Source organism: Blennius ocellaris, assembly GCF_963422515.1.
Source record: "Blennius ocellaris genome assembly, chromosome: 4".
Taxonomy (NCBI): domain Eukaryota; kingdom Metazoa; phylum Chordata; class Actinopteri; order Blenniiformes; family Blenniidae; genus Blennius; species Blennius ocellaris.
Genome location: NC_137653.1, coordinates 13,132,458 through 13,150,920, shown reverse-complemented (window position 1 = coordinate 13,150,920; position 18,463 = coordinate 13,132,458). Strand labels below are relative to the sequence as shown.

The 18,463-nt window shown below is 40.1% G+C and overlaps 1 protein-coding gene across 1 annotated transcript in view; it reads left to right on the top strand.

Moving 5' to 3' along the window:
* Nucleotides 1-388: 388 nt before the first annotated feature.
* tex264a (testis expressed 264, ER-phagy receptor a) overlaps nucleotides 389-18,463 on the top strand; it is a 69,292-nt gene continuing 51,217 nt past the window's right edge. Inside the window, exons 1-2 of the mRNA XM_080494632.1 lie at nucleotides 389-847; nucleotides 14,443-14,664. Of these exons, the coding sequence (XP_080350758.1) occupies nucleotides 590-847; nucleotides 14,443-14,664 (480 nt within the window). The 5' untranslated portion in view covers nucleotides 389-589. The remainder of the gene's footprint in view (nucleotides 848-14,442; nucleotides 14,665-18,463) is intronic.

Genomic DNA, 18,463 nt, shown 5'->3' with positions numbered 1-18,463 from the left:
TTTGACACATTTTTAATCAAACAATAATTTGTCAATACTATTATTCATAATAATAATAATGGAAGAACATCAAAAGTCAAAGTTTCCTGATCAATCGTTTTCCCCTTTCTATCGAGTTGAACCATCACGGAGAAAAAATGGGGGTGTTTCACATTCGATGCTCTTAGACTTTTGTCTTGAAAAGGCTCAGAGAGGGTTAGATAATTACAATATATTTTAGTAAGAATTTACACTGAGTGTTGATTTTTGAAATGCGTGGTTTACAAATTCAAGCCAGCCATTTGAAATATACGTGGAAGAATGCCTCCCCCGGAAAAGATCAAAATGGTCTATCCAGGAAGCGCGCTCCACTGTTTGGGGAAATACCGTAAACAAACTGCCATCGCTGTCTACTTTGACGAGTGTTTCGTCTTTCCTTGCAGGTGATCGAGCCAGGGGAAACGTCATTTCACGCACTCCCTCGGCTAGTTTTATTGCCTGTGTTGTTGGCAGGAGCACAATCCCTGCGTGTGTGACCCGGAGGAGGACGTTTTGGCTCAGACACATTTTGCAGATCGCCCTGACTGCAGCTGGACCGCTTTGAAAGACCATGTCTGATTTATTTCTGCTGCTCCTCATACTTGCCCTCCTGGTGTGTCTGATTGGGACCGTGGGGGTCTTACTGATGTACTCGGGGATCCTGTCGGAGGTGGTTATTAAGACGGGCCCCCCTCCAATCAGAAATGTTACCATCGCTTATAAGTTTAAAGAGGGATCATACAAGGACTGTGGTGCCGCTTACACGGAGTGCTGCAGCATTGGGCCAAAGCTGAACTCCATTGCTGTATTTTACGATGACCAAAAGCAGGTGAGACCCCGAGAGCCAGCACCACAGGGTTGAATGTGTATTTACACTTGACCTCATGACACAACCACAAAACCCAGCGTACTTTGTTTCCTGATAAGATGTTACAGTGAGGGAGATATGTGCTGTTTGACCTGGACAGAGTCCCAAAGGTCACTCGAAAATTGATTGTATGTACGAGAAACGTCGCTTTTTTTTAAGTATTACATTAAAAAAAATGTTTTACCTTCCCACTGGATTCTGTGAGCCCAGTAAGATTGAACATGGGTCGGATGATACATGGTCCCCCAGAAAAAAAAATCAGTCAATTGGAAATGGAAGTGGGGATTAAGAGATATTCTGGTGAGACAATAAAGGAAAAAAGTCACAAGAAATGGGAATATACTTTTAGTATGGGCCATCACTGTCTCAGTTTTCCATAGGAACCACTGATGTGTCTCTTGTGTCTATAGAAATGGAATTATTTGGTGTACTTAATGTGCATTTAAGTTCAGGAAAGCTGCATCTGATATAATAAAAATATAAAATTAGTATATGATTGTAACTATTGCAGTTTCCATTTTTTCTTTATCAAGGCCTTATGTAAACAAAACCAATACATTTGAACTGTTAAAGTGGCATTTTTCACCAAATGTATGAAACATGCAAATGTTGGACAGACTTCCATCAGCAAATATTTGTTCACCAGCTGAAGCTTGTAGAAACAAGTTGATACTTCTTTCTTCCAGAGATAAATTACAAAATACATTAGTACAGTAGCACTCTCCCCAAAAAAGAGAAACTTGAAACTAATCAACAAGATAGAAACAAATCACAGCAAAAATCCACAACATTATTTTTTTTTTTAGGGGACAGCAAATTGATCAAGTGTGAAGAAAAATTCTCAACAATCTCTAAAGAAGAATATGATTTAACTTGATAAACCTTAAATGTCGGTTATCTGTCTATTTGAAAACATTGAGTGAGGCAAGCTGAGAAACATAAGTTGTTTAACAAAGGTGTTTAAGTTCATTGTACGTCAAACATTGAGTTGGATATATAAAGCTGACAATTTATCAGCTGCACTTCCTGAGACTCTCAGCGATGAGGAAAGACAATACTGTGTACAGTAACTATAAAATCATGTAATTGAGCATTTGCACACAAGGGGTTAATTGCACAAGCCTCCTTTTGAAGGAACTGAGTATGAATGATGAAACCAGTCAGCTGTTCAATGCCACGTTGCAGTGTTGATATTTTTCCTTCTCATCTGTGGCTTCAGGGTGTTTCAGGATTTGTCTGCCTCTGACTCAGTGATGGTAACTAGACTCCGACCAAGAAGGGCACACACAGCCTCTCCCGTATGTGTCTGAAAATGTACGGGTTGAGGCAGAAGTCTGAATGGAAAAGGTATTACAGGCACAATCTAGATGCAGTATTCAGTGAATTTCCTCTCGTCACTGTGATCTTACACAAATTTGGCATAAAATGGTTGCTCCTTAGTGGAGAATCATGGCTGTTTCCTGCTTTCATGCCACATGCCGCTGCTGGTCACGAGTTGTGTTTTTAGTCAACAAGACACGTCTGCATAACAGCTGCTTGTTCGACATGAGTGTTTGAGTTCCCAGCTGATAGGGGAACAGTATCCACAAATGATGTGTTTATTAAAAAAAAAAATGCAAAGTATTGGGAATAACTTATGTGCAGCTTTTTAAAAACCCAAACTAAATGTGCAGATCTTCTGATAATCGGATTAACTTGTTTTTCTTTTCTCAATTCTGCTGACATTGAGTTCCATGTTTACTTCGCTTGGGTGATTTAAGCCACCTGACACACAGTGAGCCAAAATAAAGGCATTTGGCTCCCCAGCCAAAAGTTCTGGGTCTGCGTGGTTGACAGAGGACAGAGTCACTGTGTCTGAGCTGCAGCATTTATGGCTACTGAGCTAGATCATAATTTAGTCGTCCTTTGTGGAATAAAGAATGTGACACACTGGCGGGACAGTTTGTAATTCTGCTTACACCCACTAGTTTCTTTCCTTCTTCAAGTTAAAGCTCTTAGTTGCCCTGACTGTGAGTCACGCAAGTGGAAAGTTGTAGCAAGAGGCTAATTGACTAACTTTCAAAACTTTTCTGCTTGTGCTGGAGTTTGCGGAAAGTCTGGATTGTAAGGAGCCATTACAGTGTCTCTCTATAGAGCAAATAGATTGCAATACACATCTCATGACTATGGCTTAATGCAGAAATATCCCTGTGATGATGAATTGTGCTTCACTTGGGTGAATTACATTCACAGACACGCTAACTATCTTTGTTAAAGTTCAATTCAAAATTGCAAATGTTTAATCACATTTTGACTTGAAGTTTTGCTTGCTGATGCAGAAATAAATGACAAACAATATGAATTATTGGTCTGCAATAAAAGGTCAGTAAATGTTGCATTGTGAAAGAATTAGATGAAGGTGTTTGGTTAGTTCAAGGGTTTTCACTCAATCATTCACATTTGTTTTTCTATTTTTCTTTTCAGTGTGTGTTCTATAATTCTCTGATTATTCACCATCTAGCACAAACATTAGATCAAACTGTAGGGGTGCCTTATTTCTCAGCTTTGGCTGAGAGGGATTTTCTGGCATTATGGTTTTATGTAACAAGACCAATACTGCAATGTAGTAAAGCTCACTGAAAGGGTTCATTGGATCAAGTCTTTTTACTTCCTTTGTGTTTGTTTACATTTATTGTGCACAGTTGATAGTTTTACTTGTGAGGGAAACAGTGTGAGACTCAATATGGATTATGGTATTCAAAACTACAATTACACTTGTGTTGAATAAGAAACTTAACATTGTGGTATATTCATGATGTGCTCCTGTTACAACAGAGAGTGGTTTGGTGTATTATTCCATTTGTTTTTCTCACAGTGTTCATGGGTGCAATACAATCATCATAGAAACCACCAAAGAGAACAAATATAACTATTCATGTCGGAATTTATAAATGGAAAGAAATCACGGGTGACAGTTCTTTTCCAGTTCCTTTTTCTTTATGTATCTAAAATGCAATTTTTTTTAACATAACTTCAGCTGTGCCATCACTCATGTATAAATCATGATGAGAGTTTCTGTCCTGTATTAATATAACAGACAGCCACTGTGTATTTCTGGAGACAAAACAGATCAGATGATTCAATTATGAAGAAAAACACAGTGTTATGTGATTTTCATAATTGTTAGACATTCATTCATACTTCAAAAAATGTATAAATATATCAAATTAATTCAGATAGTTTGCATTACCTGGAAATACTGCATTACTGGAATTTTGTACTTACTCTGATCGTGAATTAGTCATCGACTTGTCCTGTTCTCCGTTAGGTACTCATCATGTTCCGTTTACTGTACATTAATGGACACTAGATGGCACTATTAGCGTTGAAAATAAGGTTGTGTGGGACGTGGGAGAGTCCTCAAAGCCATACAGATCTTTATAGTAATTTTCTATTAAAAAAAATAACATAAGTAGTGCAACTCGACCTTGTCCACATTCTTAATTAATTTAAAATGAGTTTTATATTTTAATTAACTCAAAATGAATGCAACAAAAGGACCTTGTTGCTGCGGCTGTACTTAGTTTTTCACTCCTGCTGCTGGATCTTGGAGTGTGGTTGGTGTTCAACAAATCATTTGCATTCAACTTGCATACATTGTATCCTAGTTCCTGTTTAATGACAGTTCCTGTTTAATGACTATGATGAAAGCCAGCAGGACTCTTGTCTCCCCAGGATGAGAATTCAAAGCGAACTCAGCCAGTTGATCAAAGAGCAGCCTTCTGCTACAGTGGCTTGTTCTGTTGTGTTGTGTATCTGACAAGTCTGGGAGCTCGTTGGACATTTATGGGCCATTTTATTGTTCTGCTCTGTTGTTGTGACTGTAAATGTTATTGTGGTAATACCTGGCACGGAATCTGAAAGCTCATCTTCTTGCTTGTGTACGCCCACTCGTCCGTGCATGTTCACAAATACGCCATAACTTATTATTACAACAGCCTAAGGGATTGAACAGTTCAGCAGTTTGGATCATAGGTGTCAGCCGACTGGACGGTGACCCGCAACATCAGAGGTGACGCTTTAAACACACCAGACTGTCCAGGACAGACTCGCCTCAGGTTCTCCTAAAATGAAGCTTTGACAAAAGAATCAAATGATTCCCAGACTGGGAAAAAAAAAAATCACACAATAAATCTTTGGATTTGGTGTTGTTTGGAAGAATAAAAATAAGTGGAGAATCCATGGGCGGACTGCTTGTCAAGAATGTGCGCATGTTCATATGTGTGTATGTGTCCGGATGAATTAAACAACAAAGAGCCCAAGAGTAAGAAACTCAAAATTGTCATTTTATTGGTTTGTTTATTTATTTTTTATTCTCTAAACAGTCACCAATACAGCTTCATATGAAAACCATTATGTCATGTACAATTCTGTATATAGTGGACCTGATCAAAGTTTGTTGATACATAATCAATTTACACAGCATTCAGTAGCTTCTGGAATCAGAAGCCGTTGTCTGTATGAGGCTCAACTCCGGCTGCTTTGTGGCTCTTCCTATGATCTACTGAATCCCAGCTCTGGTGTAGCTTCTGATGCAAACCCACTCACGGCTCCCCCTGACAGGGAGGAGAAAATGAAGCACCATGTGTAGACTTATATGGGAGTGGCATTGAGAGATGAGGCGAGGTGTCGAATTGCCTTGCAAGAAGAGTATAAATTGGAAAGAGTCTGACTCACCTTGAGAGCCTCTCAGTGCTCCAATTCATCAATCGGAATTTCAGATCAGAGCGCTGAGCATTGCTGTACTCCCAGTCAAATTTATTAGCATTTTACTGCTGCTTGTCTGTCGACAGCAACAACATGAAAGGGGGGCTTCTGGGAAGGGGGCTGCTGCTTTTAAAGGTGGATGTAATGTGAGAAATAAATACGGTGGTACTCTGAAGTCTGGTCTCACAGGTCTTCAAGTCAATATTATGCAAGACTGTGGACATGCCAGCTTACCCAGTAGTAAAGCACCCCATTAATGTTTATGTGCATCTACTGTGAGGGACATACTATGAAATGAAAAGGCAGCAATCTGGATGGAGTCTATTAAATACCATTTTTGTTGTTTCTTTTGTTTTGTTTTTTTTACCCAGAAATGGCACTGGATTGTAGTTTCAGGATGACATTTTATCATGTGTTTCACAAACTGTCAAAGAAAAAAATGAAGATGCTCCCATAAATGCTCACATTTTATAAGTATTCACTGAAACAAGAGAGTGAAATATGTCTTCAAATCGGTCGCATCATCAATCTTATGACATGTATTGGATTTTTAGCCTGTAGTGCACCGTGCACTGGATTCCACAGCTCAATATTTATCACATGCGCATGTGGGGGATAGAGATGTTGAAGGAAGGGAGATGAACATTTGTGGAGAAGGTAGTAGGACTGTTCAGAGAAGGGTGGGGTGGGGTAGGGATACGGGGGGGGGGGGTTCATTCATATTTCCTGTTAGGGAAGATTAACTCTCTGCTCTGTGACATCTGGCTGGAGGAGTGCCACACTGTGTCCAGCTGGCCAAGGAGCAGTAAACCAGCTCCTTGACTGTGGCAAAGGAAAACTGTGCTCTGCCTCCAGCAGGCTGCTTATCCTTACCAGTAATTATACATGCCAGAACTCCCAGGATGCCACGTGTAATTACCAGCTAAGTCTGAGCACAGCCGAAAGGGAAAGTGCTATGCACTTGGAAGAGAGAGAGCGAGAGAGACAGAAAAACAAAAATCTGAATCCTATTGGCACCTGACTTAAGGGGCCATTGAAGCTTGTGTCTCATCACATCAACAGATTTAAAATCTGATCTACATACTTCAGGGCCTACTTGCAAACGAGGGCATATTGATGTTCTGCACTTTGTTGTTTGGATGAGTCTTCATTTTAGTTCCACAGCCATCATTAGCAATTATCTATTTAAGTGACCGACCACCAAATCAGTCAGCAAGATGGATGATTTTGCTTTGAGCCTGAATTGTAAAAATGAAGCTCAGCTTTTTTTTTGTAATCAGTTTCCGCTAACACCCCTTGTTTGGGTAAGCAAACTTGCGTGTCTGCAAAGTCTGTTCTATTAATTTAACTACAAAAGACCCATCACAGCATACCTGCAGCCCCAGCGCCATGCAGCCTTGTAAGTTTCAGTTTCCTTCCTGGTGATTTTGTCTCTCTTGTCTCATCTGCCTGCGGGGGGCCCAATGTCTTCCGCTCAGCCGAGACAGGTTATCGCTTTAACACACTGATGCAAAAGACAGCTCTAGTTGAGAAACTGCTTATCCCATAGTCCTCTGTTCGTCTTGCTCCCCAAGTGTCAAGTTCTTTAGCGCGTTCATGGACGTACCCCAAACGCCATCTGTCTTCCCATTCCAGATTCCAAAACCATACCGTGCAGAGCGAGAGAGCTCCATCATAAAAGCAGTGGTGTGCATTGTTTGTGCAATATATTCATCCGAAAGTTCTGGTCTGGAGATGAAATGAAATGTGTTTTGTTTTTTTGTTTTTTTTTTGAGGCGGGTGAGGGTGGGGGTGGGGGTGGGTGTGTGAGGACTGGAATTGGCTCGCGTCATACTTGGCGTGCTGTTTCTGAGAGCGGCACATTTGCTGTTTGCTGTGCTTCACTGCAATCCTTGATGTGAAGATGGCATAGAGAGCCCCTGTGTTTGCGGATTTATTGGCTGCAGAGCAATGAAGGACCCTTGTACAATCACAGTCTGTTTAACGCCATGCTGTCATAATGGTAAGCTCAGCTTGCCAACAAGAGCATGAAGAGCAAACATGCCATGTTGGGTTTGTAGTTTTCTTGCCCCTTAAAGTTTCACAGTGTCTTTATTTTGCTCTTTTAGTTAATGCACATTCATAAATCTAAAACAAACCCCGCTTCTATGGAATGCATAGGGGACAACCTGTTCCACCGACTGAGCTTCAGCCACCTCAATAATAACAGCCTGATAACCCTGAAAGAATCTCATGACCATAGTAAGGCCCACATCCACAGACTACTGATCTGGAGCCTGACCGCTAATCCATGAGGCCATTATTTATTTGATGTCCTTGTTTCATGTGTCGTAGCAATAGTGTCGTGTTGCATACACATGGTTTATAAGGCTCATCTCAAGAGACAGCTGACGTTGTGCTCCTTCAAAGTTAATCACTCCCTCTCTGCTAATTTAGCTTCGCATTTTGTTGATGGCCCGCTTGTCAGCTCTGTTTAAGCAAGTGTGGCGTTGGTCCTTCGTGTGGCAGAGTTTTACATGCTTATTAGGATTCTTCTTTGTGCTGCAGTAACAGCGAAAGAGAGACGGTCACTTGGTTTGTTTTGTCCCCGTCTTATCTAACCTGGTAGCACTTCAGAAACTACTTGTTGTAAATGGGCCTGGGCTCAGAGCAATGCATCCCGAGTGGCAAAGCCCCAGAGGAAAAAGAGGAAGGGACCGGGAATCAGAGAGATGAAGAGAGTAAATCCTCATTACGTGTGTGCTAATAAAGAATTACCTCTGTCAGCTGTACCTTTTTATTGTTGGAAAGCCTTCATCCATCAAAAAACACCTCTTGTAGCCTCCAGCAAAGAATTGCTTTGAAATTACTTTTGCTCTCAACAGGTCCTTGGAGACCTGGCTGAAGAAAACTACTTGGAGATGGGAATATGGTCACGGCAGTATATGTGCATGGAAGACGTGACTTCTTCTACAGTTATATCTCTCTGCATATATCCATATCTATTCTATATCAATACCTATAACTATACCCAAACTTTACATTGACTTGCATACATTTTCTGCTGATTAGCTGACCATATTTATAACTACTTTCTGTGGACGTCTAATCATATTCAAATTAAAACATGTCTTCATCAAGAAATGAATGATTTCCCTCATGTGGACCTAATTATCCTCTTAATGTGCCCTAAGTTAAGACTGATTCTCATAATAGGGGTGTGTTAACAGAGACTCAGACTATAAGTCTATCACACACACTTAAGCACATGACATAACCAGAGAGAGAATCTTTTTGTATAGCTTTCAGATAGCCTAAGTACGTATATATTCAGCGAATGTTATACGCCACTTGTGCCTGAATTGGTTTTTCGCAGCTTGGTACAGGCACATAATATGTCAGTGTTCAGTTTCTGAGGTAAAGGCTCCACAGTCTTTCCATTATCTCGCGCTCTGCTTTTCACCTGGGCCAATCAAAAGCCACAGTGGGCTTTCCTCAGCTACCTGCAAGAAATGGAGTGTCACACTGTCTTTCAAAATACAGCCTTGGCTGTGTGGACACCATTGACGAATTTCTGTCTGGTGTGGTGTTAGAATTTCAGGCAAAAACAAAACAAATGCGGTGGAGAAGACAAGACAAGTCAAGTACGTGCACTGGTGTTCCTCTCTTTCCTAATTGCCTGTAGTCTGTGGGGTGTGTTATCTGGAGGGAAGCAGAGATGAGATGCAGTCAGAGCTGCTGTTTGTTCTTGCCACTGTGTGGGGTGTGAATGATAGCTCAAGCCCTGAATGATATCATTAGTGAACTACTGGTTTGGCTAACACACTCTATTCTATCAGTGCAGTGAGCATGAGAGATAGCGAGATATAAGATACTGAAGCTAGACCGTGGGAGGACAGTTGTTATCCTCTCTGTTTGAATGGTTATTGTTGTGCCTTATCATAGAGCAGCAGTGTTGACAGGGTGCAGTTCACTCCAGAAGCCGTGCTGACAGCCCATACATTTGATGTATCCATGAAGGAGAGGGGGCGATGCAGACCAATCCCTCCACATAAATCCATGTCGATGATATAAAAAAAAAAAAAAAATATATATATATATATATATATATATGGCGATACAGAAACAAAGCTTTTAACCATATCAGATTGACATAGTGCATCGACTTGTGAGATAAATGATTCTGGGCTTTTAATTTCCCTGCTATTTAGAATTTTAAACTAGATTTCATATATAAGCTGGTGATTGAACTGAATAGTATGATCACTTTGATGAATAACATTGGATCACGCCTAACGGCACCTGCGAAATATCAGTTTGATAGTTTAATTCATAAAATTGCACCATTTGCCATAATGATCAAGCTATATTGGTGCATTCATGAGCAACTAGAAGGCGTGAGAAGTCTGTTTTCCCTCGAGGAAAAATGCATCTGAATACAAACTAGGAGTTTCTCATTGGTAAAGTGGGAGGTTTCACTGAGCTCCCAATCTCCCATCAGTCAACAAGACAGTGGATTTGCAGAATTAAAAAAATGTAGTCTTTACACTAAAAAGATTCATGCTTCCTATTTATTGCATGTGCATACTGGTGGAGCACACGACACCCACCCTCTACTTCAATGTAATAGGCTTACCATTTGTAATGAGAACATTTTATAGAAATGGTTATAATAGTTGTTGGCTATATCAACAGGAGACAACAACGTAATGGCTGTACATCAAATATGCATAAATGTAGTGTGAATATAAATTGTACCTTTGAGCTTCATTTTATCTCCCTCTTGGTGGATGTAGATTATCTGACAAAAAACTTATTTTTTCTGGATTTTGATAGCTGCAGTAAAGCAACACTCAGGAAGGCAGCCAACTTGCTTCATTGATATAGTTTTGTGAGTGTTGTAAACTGGGAAAAGGCACTTTATTCTATTTCTTCTGTATTAAATGGCAGTTTGCATCCATAAAGTTACATCACCACCATTTGCTGGTTCTATCTATTTGCCACTCCTCTGGGTGTCCGTGATGACTGTTTCCCTCGGTCTCTTATCAGCAGCTTTTTTTGTTTGTCTCTGGTGACTATTTCCCCTTCTTCTTCTTCTCCTCCTCCTCCTCCTCCTTTTTCTTCTTCTTCTCCCTTTTCTTCTTCTTATTTACTTGGCATCCGTGAAATTGCACTACCACCATCTGCTGGTTCCAGCTTGTCCATACTATTCCCACTGCTCAAAAAAGAAAGGTGTGTGTGTGTCACCTTCCCAAGTGGTATAACTATCCCAGATGATTGAAAGAAGAATATGTGAAAACAAACACTATGGTCTTATTAACTAAATGTTGCTTGTTTATTGTCATGTTCATAATGACAATGTTCTCCATCTTTGTTCAGTGTTGTATATTTCTGAGTGATAGCAGATGTAAAAATACAACTACAGGAACTCTGAAATCAGCCACGAGAAAAGAACGAATCCATCAGAATATTAAACATCATCCTAGCATGCATTTGCTATTTTATGACAATCAGCCACAGTGTAAGAAGTTTTTCGATCAAAAACAAATATCAGTGTCTTCGTGGTGCCCCAGAAGTCATGAGTCACGTTGTTTTAGTGCATCATGTTGAGACATTTCACCAAGCAAAGCTTCCCATCTGTTGTTTATACTCAAGTTTTATCTTCACAGACAGTTAAAAACGGTTAGAGATATAACACATAATCCCACATAATGAAGCATGTGGGACAATGAAGAGGAAAAAGCTCCCTTTTTCAAAGGAAGGAACCTGGAACAGATTCGGAGGTGGTGTACATCTTGCTTGACTGGTTGGGGTTGGAGTAAAGCAAAAAAAGAAAGGACGAGAAAAAAAACTCAACAGCAAACTAGGGCTACAGATCAGAAAACATTTATCTCCTCATTGGAGGTTTGAAGCCTTCAATTGGACTGTGACTGGCTACCATATTAACCTATGTCGTCACAAATCCTACACTGAGATGCAGTCTTTAAGATTCAATTTTCAATGAGCGCAGAGAAGTGTTTTACTTCCAGATGGTGAATGTGTAAATGGCGATCTCATTCTAAACCATACGTCATTCCATAAAGGGAAGCTGAGATATTCAATTGTTTCACCAGCAAGAAAAACGGTGGAGGACCTGACTGCTTTTTCATGTGTCGATCATCTATTCATCTTGAGTGTACTATTAGATACTTATCTCTCAAACTGGATTTGTAACCCAATGACAGGATTCACCCACTTGAATGCCTTGAAGGGCACTTCACAGCTTCAGGAGCTTTCGCTCTTTCTGCTTTCATACATTTCAGATCACACTGTTGTGAATGCTGATTGTGGAGCAGTGTAACTTCTTCCGGATGTACAACAATGTCTCATTTTCTGTCTCATTCCCTCCCATTTTTTTAAGCTAATGCTCAGAGGCAGTTTGTGAGACAATGAAGCTCTCAGTGCACTTGTGTCAAAGTAAATAAATAACCATTTCCCTGTTTAAAATTCTAAAGCCACAATTGCATTCTTATACAGATTTTACTCTGTTTGCATGTTCTCCCTGTACTTGTATGGTTAGATGGGTTCAAAACAAGTATGAGTATATTGCTGCAAGGATTTACTTAGACAAACTTAACTCAGCCACTGTGGATGTTTTGATTTGCAGTGACTCGTTGCTTCATTGTAAATAGATCAAGTATATGACATGCAGTCTCCGGTGAACAATTCCCTGTCAAAAGCAGGTGATCTGTCCTCTTTGACTCAGTGTTGAACACTGTCAGGTGACAGTGAGGATTATCAGCTCATACTGCACAGACACTGTCAGTCATTATTATCACCCACATGATGCAGACATTAGGAGGCAGTGAGGGTGAAGAAGTGGATGATCAAATAGATATATCTCAGCCAAACAGCAGCCAGCAACACTAAACAACAGCGCAAAAGCTGCTGGATGAACAAAGTAGGACAGCGGGAACAGTGCAATGGAGTAGCAACACAGTGCAGTCAAAAAATAGCCCCGAATGTGAGAAATGAGATGGAAAAGAAGGAAATGCTGAGGGGTTTAGATGTGATAATTATGCATGGATGCCAGGGACATGAAGATGAGTGTTGCTGGCATCCATCTGTGTCCCCTTACTGCCAGCCCTGCCAATACAGACACTGTCATACAGCAAAAAACAGGAGTAGGTTTCACAGAACTGTACTGGGTTTTTAGATGTTTTAATTAATTTCCCACTAGTTGGCTGAGCTCCATATTCATTTTTGGACTTTTAACTTTATTAATTCTGGCATTCCAGACAATTTTTGGTCTCCAAATATTCAGTGTTCTTTGAAAATTAAATGGCATACATTTCAAACTTTTTGAAATGAGAGCTCAGTGTCACAGTGAAGATGTTTTTTTCTTCTTGTTTTTATTCACATTTGGCAAAGTTTCTCTTGTTGTGCAGACCTAATTAAAACAGGCCCACTACATGAAAGTTTGGAAACAAATACTCAAACATCTGTGACAAGATCTAAAAGATGGTGGGCTGTAATGTGAACCTGTACCATCAAAAATGTGCAGAAACTGATATGATCTTTTAACAACAGCTCCCACTCTCCATCTGTGCCTGTCAGACAGACTACAAACTGTAAGGAAATGCGCGTGGGAGATTTTCTGTCAGATCCTCATCTGACTGACAGCCTGCTCATGCTATTTTGTCTTCAACACATCTGCATACACACATGTTGATGCATTAGGATAAGTAGAGTAAGTCATTTAGCTTTTAGGGGAACAAGGTCCAACTTCCATGTCCCCTGATTGCCAGTCCCACTGCTGTGAATTCCGTGTATGCAGCTGTGGTATATCGAATGTTTGTTTAGTAGAAGGAATAATTTCTATCACAGGATAGTTTGCAGTTATATGTAACTTTTCTGATAGATATAATGATTGTAATAACTTCCAGAAGTGAGTTAGGTCTCACCTCTCTTTGAGATGGTGTAGCATTTCTATGAGTTTAATTTAAATTATTTCTATTTTTACATCTGCACCCGCGCAGTTTTTTTTTTTTTTTGCCAATGCTGCATAATTTACACAAAATTCAAAATGATGGTTTTAACATGGTTTAAGTATATACTTTTATATTTATAATAACTGAAGTCCAATGTAATACGGTATTGTCTTTGATATCAGTAATTGCCTTTATTGTCATTCAGATGGTCTAAACCTTGGCTGGATTTGATCACTTCCAAAAAATAAATCATACTATGACCTATTTGTACCTGCTGACAACAGTGGGTACAGTTTGCACAATAGTTAGTGGTTAGTGTCCTCTGTAAAACATTATACGGTTTTGTTTATTCATTAATGCATTGTGTGTGTGAAATGTCAGACATTAAGTGAAGAACTTTCTTCATAGCAATTAAAGTATCATGCTATATTTCAACTTACCCAAAGTCGTAATACCACAATCCAAAGGAATAAGCATTGATGCAACAAAAGATCAGATTGTATCGTGTGTACCGTCTTTATTTTTTTAAATTCTCTAACAAACAAAAATATTCCACAGGTATGTTGCGCAATGTTTGACACAGTGAAGCTAAATTGTAGCTGTCGACTAGTCAGTGTAAATTGGTCATAATTTGGTTTATGATATATTGTCTTGATTAGATTTTTTTTAATTATGAAATTGCAATATTTGTTTAATTATATTTCAATATATATAACTGCATAGAAATTGTCAGAATGTATTTTTTTTCCCCCAACAGAGGGCGTTCACTTGCTGTGTGTTGTAGTTGCATAAGCGAGGGACTTCATTGTGGTTTGTAGATGTTCTCTTATACATTAACTCTGTCTCTTTCTGTCCTCCCAGAGACCACCAGAGAAGTGCCGCTATATAGTGGGCAGTGTCCTGTGTGAGGGTGAAGAAAAACCAGATGAGGAACTGCAGAAGATGTACGAGACGTATGGCTTCAAGCTGTTTTCTCTGCCAGAAGTGAGCCATGCTGTGACCGCCAGTTTCCCTTCCACCACCCCTCTGTCCTACGTGCTGGGACCTTACCGGGTCTACCCCAGCTTGGCATCCTATATTGAGGTACAAACACTATGAGACTGTATACACGATTATTGTTGAGCCATATTACAGCTTCACTTAACACAATTGCTTAATTGTATTTCAATGTTTTTAGAGGTTTAATCACTGTGAGTTTTGACATCAGTGTCACTCCCCCATGATAACCTGATTTGACAGGAGAATAAATGTTTTCTTTCTTTCTTTTTTTTTTTTTTTGCAGTGTTTGCCTATAAACCTCTGATAGTGTATGTCCTCCTTTCAGTATCCTGTTTGTCAAAAACCCTCTCTCGTGTGCTGTTTAATTCATCACATGAGCAGATGAGGTCTTTAAAGTAGATTAAGAATAGATGAAGTAGTAGGAATGAAGGTATGTCTGGGTCCTGGAGCCCATATGCTGGGCTCCATGTCCTCAGGACAGGCCTGAAAAAGCTATTGACATTTACTGATGACATTTACACACATGGATTCATTTAGGAGGCATCCCGCTGCATGAATAATGATCTACTTACGTTTGTGTGTGGGTGTGGGCACGTGCATGCTTCCATCTGTTTATTTAAGCCTCTGTCTTGCATAAAAGGAGATAAAAACAAGGTAGTGTGTGTGTGTGTGTGTGTGTGTGTGTGTGTGTGTGTGTGTGTGTGTGTGTGTGTGTGTGTGTGTGTGTGTGTGTGTGTGCGTGCACACGTGTGTGAAAAACTGCTCTGTGACAGTAGTGCCCTACACTGTTAAAGGTCATGGTTCTTCCTCTAGAGTTCTGGAAAATTACCCAGTTTAACAGGAAACAGTATTTTTGAATTGTCTACGCAAAGGCATTCATTTTATGTTCACCATGTCGAAGTGAATAGTGGTGCTCTTGTGTCATACATACTGCTTTCTTCCATACTCTTTCATTGGACACGAGGTTCAAGGACTCAAGTTGATGGAATCATCGATTCATTGTCACAAGTTCTTTCATAATCTTAAAGCTGTCAGGCTCATTATTGAGATAGTTTATATCGGGTGGAACATTTATGAAAGGTCTGAGCCGGTCTGTGATGGCTTTCTAGTGAGCTTCAGGCCAGAGTGTCATTTGCCTGTGTTCATGATGCATGTGATGAACTCAAACAAACCATATCTAGGTAAGAAACTTTACATAACTAGTGATTCAGGGGTGTGGGGAACTGGAGCCAACCACAGTTGACTTTGAGTGAATGCAGGTTACACCTTGGATGTGGACACTCCACACATACCTCCACACACCCCCAACCGAACATGCTGTGAGGCAAGAGAGCGAACCAGTACACTACCGTGAGGCCAACTTTTATAGTACATCCTCATTTTATCTTTGATCCTGTTATTACTTTTGCCACTAAAGGTGCTTCCTTTTATTTTCCTGTTAATGCTGCCATGATTCACAGAATTCTCCAGCCCCAACTCTATCCCTAGCTGGATGCAGTTTCTTGTCTTTCAGTGCCAGTTCTTGTCAGTATGGACTGACATGTATTTATCCTGATACATACACTACAATCACTATATATATATATATATATATATATATATATATATATATATATATATATATATATATATATATATATATTTACCCTGCCTGTGAGTTCTCAGACCTATAAATCTCCCCATGCAGCCAACAGCTCAACATACTCTTTGTAGCTGGTAGCACAGTGACACGGGAATGATATCCCCTCTGTCAGGAACTGAAGCAGGGTCACGATGAAATGGTAACTTAAAGTTAAAAGTCTCAAAAGCACAGCTACATTGTGTGAGTTTTGGTTAGTTTAGAGCAGTGGTTCTCAATTATTTTCTGTCACGCCCCCCCTAGAGGACAGAATTTTTTTCAGGGCCCCCCCCCCCGAATTGTACTACCATTGAGAACTTGATAATATGTATTTATTTATCTGTATAAACCACTGTATGAGTTGCTGGCACCAGCATTCTGCATACAATCGCCTGATTATCAAAATAAATCTGCTATGGTGTGAGGGTTTATGCACCTTGCGATGTGGTGGGCAACTTTGTAAGAGGCTAACAGGGCTTCTTTGTTTACTGATGCCGCGCTGACAAAATGACCGGCTTGTTGGCGATACTCATGGAGTTTACGATGAAAAAACTCCAGTGGCTTACTGACATAACAGGTGTATGGTCTCCAGGTGTATGGTCTCCAGGTGCCGTCTTCATTTATTTGGTTTCATGCGACGCTGCCAGAGTTTTTAGGCATAAAACACAAACGGGTGTTTCCTCGTTTCCGACGTGTTCACGGTAAACCTAAGGGCGACGTAGCATCGTCATACCTTCTGCTCTTACTAGGTTTATGTTTACTCTCACCTGTTTTCTTTTCCTCTGACGCCTCGTCCTTTTTTCTTTTCACTCCTGTCAGAAACTTCTCCACCTCTCCTCCTCCTCCTCCGCCAGCTCTGTACACCGGTGTTCATGTGTAGTACTTCTTCTTCTCTACTGGTTAAACAGGCAGCCTGTTGATTAGTTTGAGCACTGCTGCCACCTAGTGGCTGGAGGCCCTTTTTTTATTGTTCAAGCATGAATAAAGACACTAATACTGAAAGTCGCGCCCGCCTCGCGCCCCCCCTGACACCCCACCACGCCCCCCTAGGGGGGCGCGCCCCACCATTTGAGAAGCACTGGTTTAGAGCAAGAAGCTGCTCCGATTTTTGGCACTTTTGCACCGTACAAATTGTAATCCTGAAAAGAAACACACAGTATCGAGCTTACAAGTTTTTTTTCATCTTTTTTTAGTCTGGTCCTTCCAGCCATATATATACTGCAACAGCCAGCATCAGAGGACAGGACAAACTCATAACATGTGTGCTAACGCAGACTAAATGGTTTGAGGGCAAAGTCATGGCATCCCTTGATGTTAAAATTTTGTAGTATTCCCATTTTAGTCTGTAGTGCTGTTACATAATTATGACTTGTGGCAGTGGGGGTTTTTGTGTGCATGTATCTCTGTCCTTCAAGCCATCTGATGTCACCAAGAAAATTAAAGTGCCTGTTTTTACTCTCTTACACTCATCCGCCATGAGACTGTGGTGTTTAGTCCATCAGCCGACCTGCATGCTGTGACAGGCTGTTTAGCAGCTGCCCCTGTCTGTGGACGAGCTAATAACACACTTAACATTAAGCCTGTACTGTGGACTTGCAAGTGCACTTTGCACACAACCTATAGCTGGACCAATGAATAATGGAGTGTGGTTTAGAGAGGCTTGTTTTAGAGGATGGTATGTGAATGTGCCAGAAATGCGTGCATAACGTACGCATGACTAGTTGAGTAAATTTGTAGAATGAGAGACTTTTTGAAAGTGCGGAGACACATTTGAATTAATGAAGTAGATGTGCTTAATTGGAATATCCTTCAATATTTACTCTTTTCCATCTACAAAGTAATCAAAATGTTTCTTACATTTATATTTCTATCATATTATATTTCTTTTTTGTGTGGTTTTACAAATACTGAATCTCTAAACCAACTCACTGTATCCTCTACAGTACGGTCCATGAATATTTTGGCAGTAACAGATTAATTTTTTTTTATCGTCATGATTGATTTACAAAGAATCAAAATATTGTTCAAGTGCAGACTATGAGCTTTATATTGAGGCTATTAACATCAAAACCATGTGAAGGGTGTAAGAATAAAAATTTGTCATATTCACCTTTTAAGGGGACCACAAGTATTTTGATGAAGTAATATAATCAAAAATTGATTTTAATCAGAATGTCTTGACCTTGGGAGTAAGAGACTTTAGTTTAAGTTAGTGTTTCTGCAGGAAGGGTGCCCTGTGTAAAAACTAGCCAAGTCTACATAGCA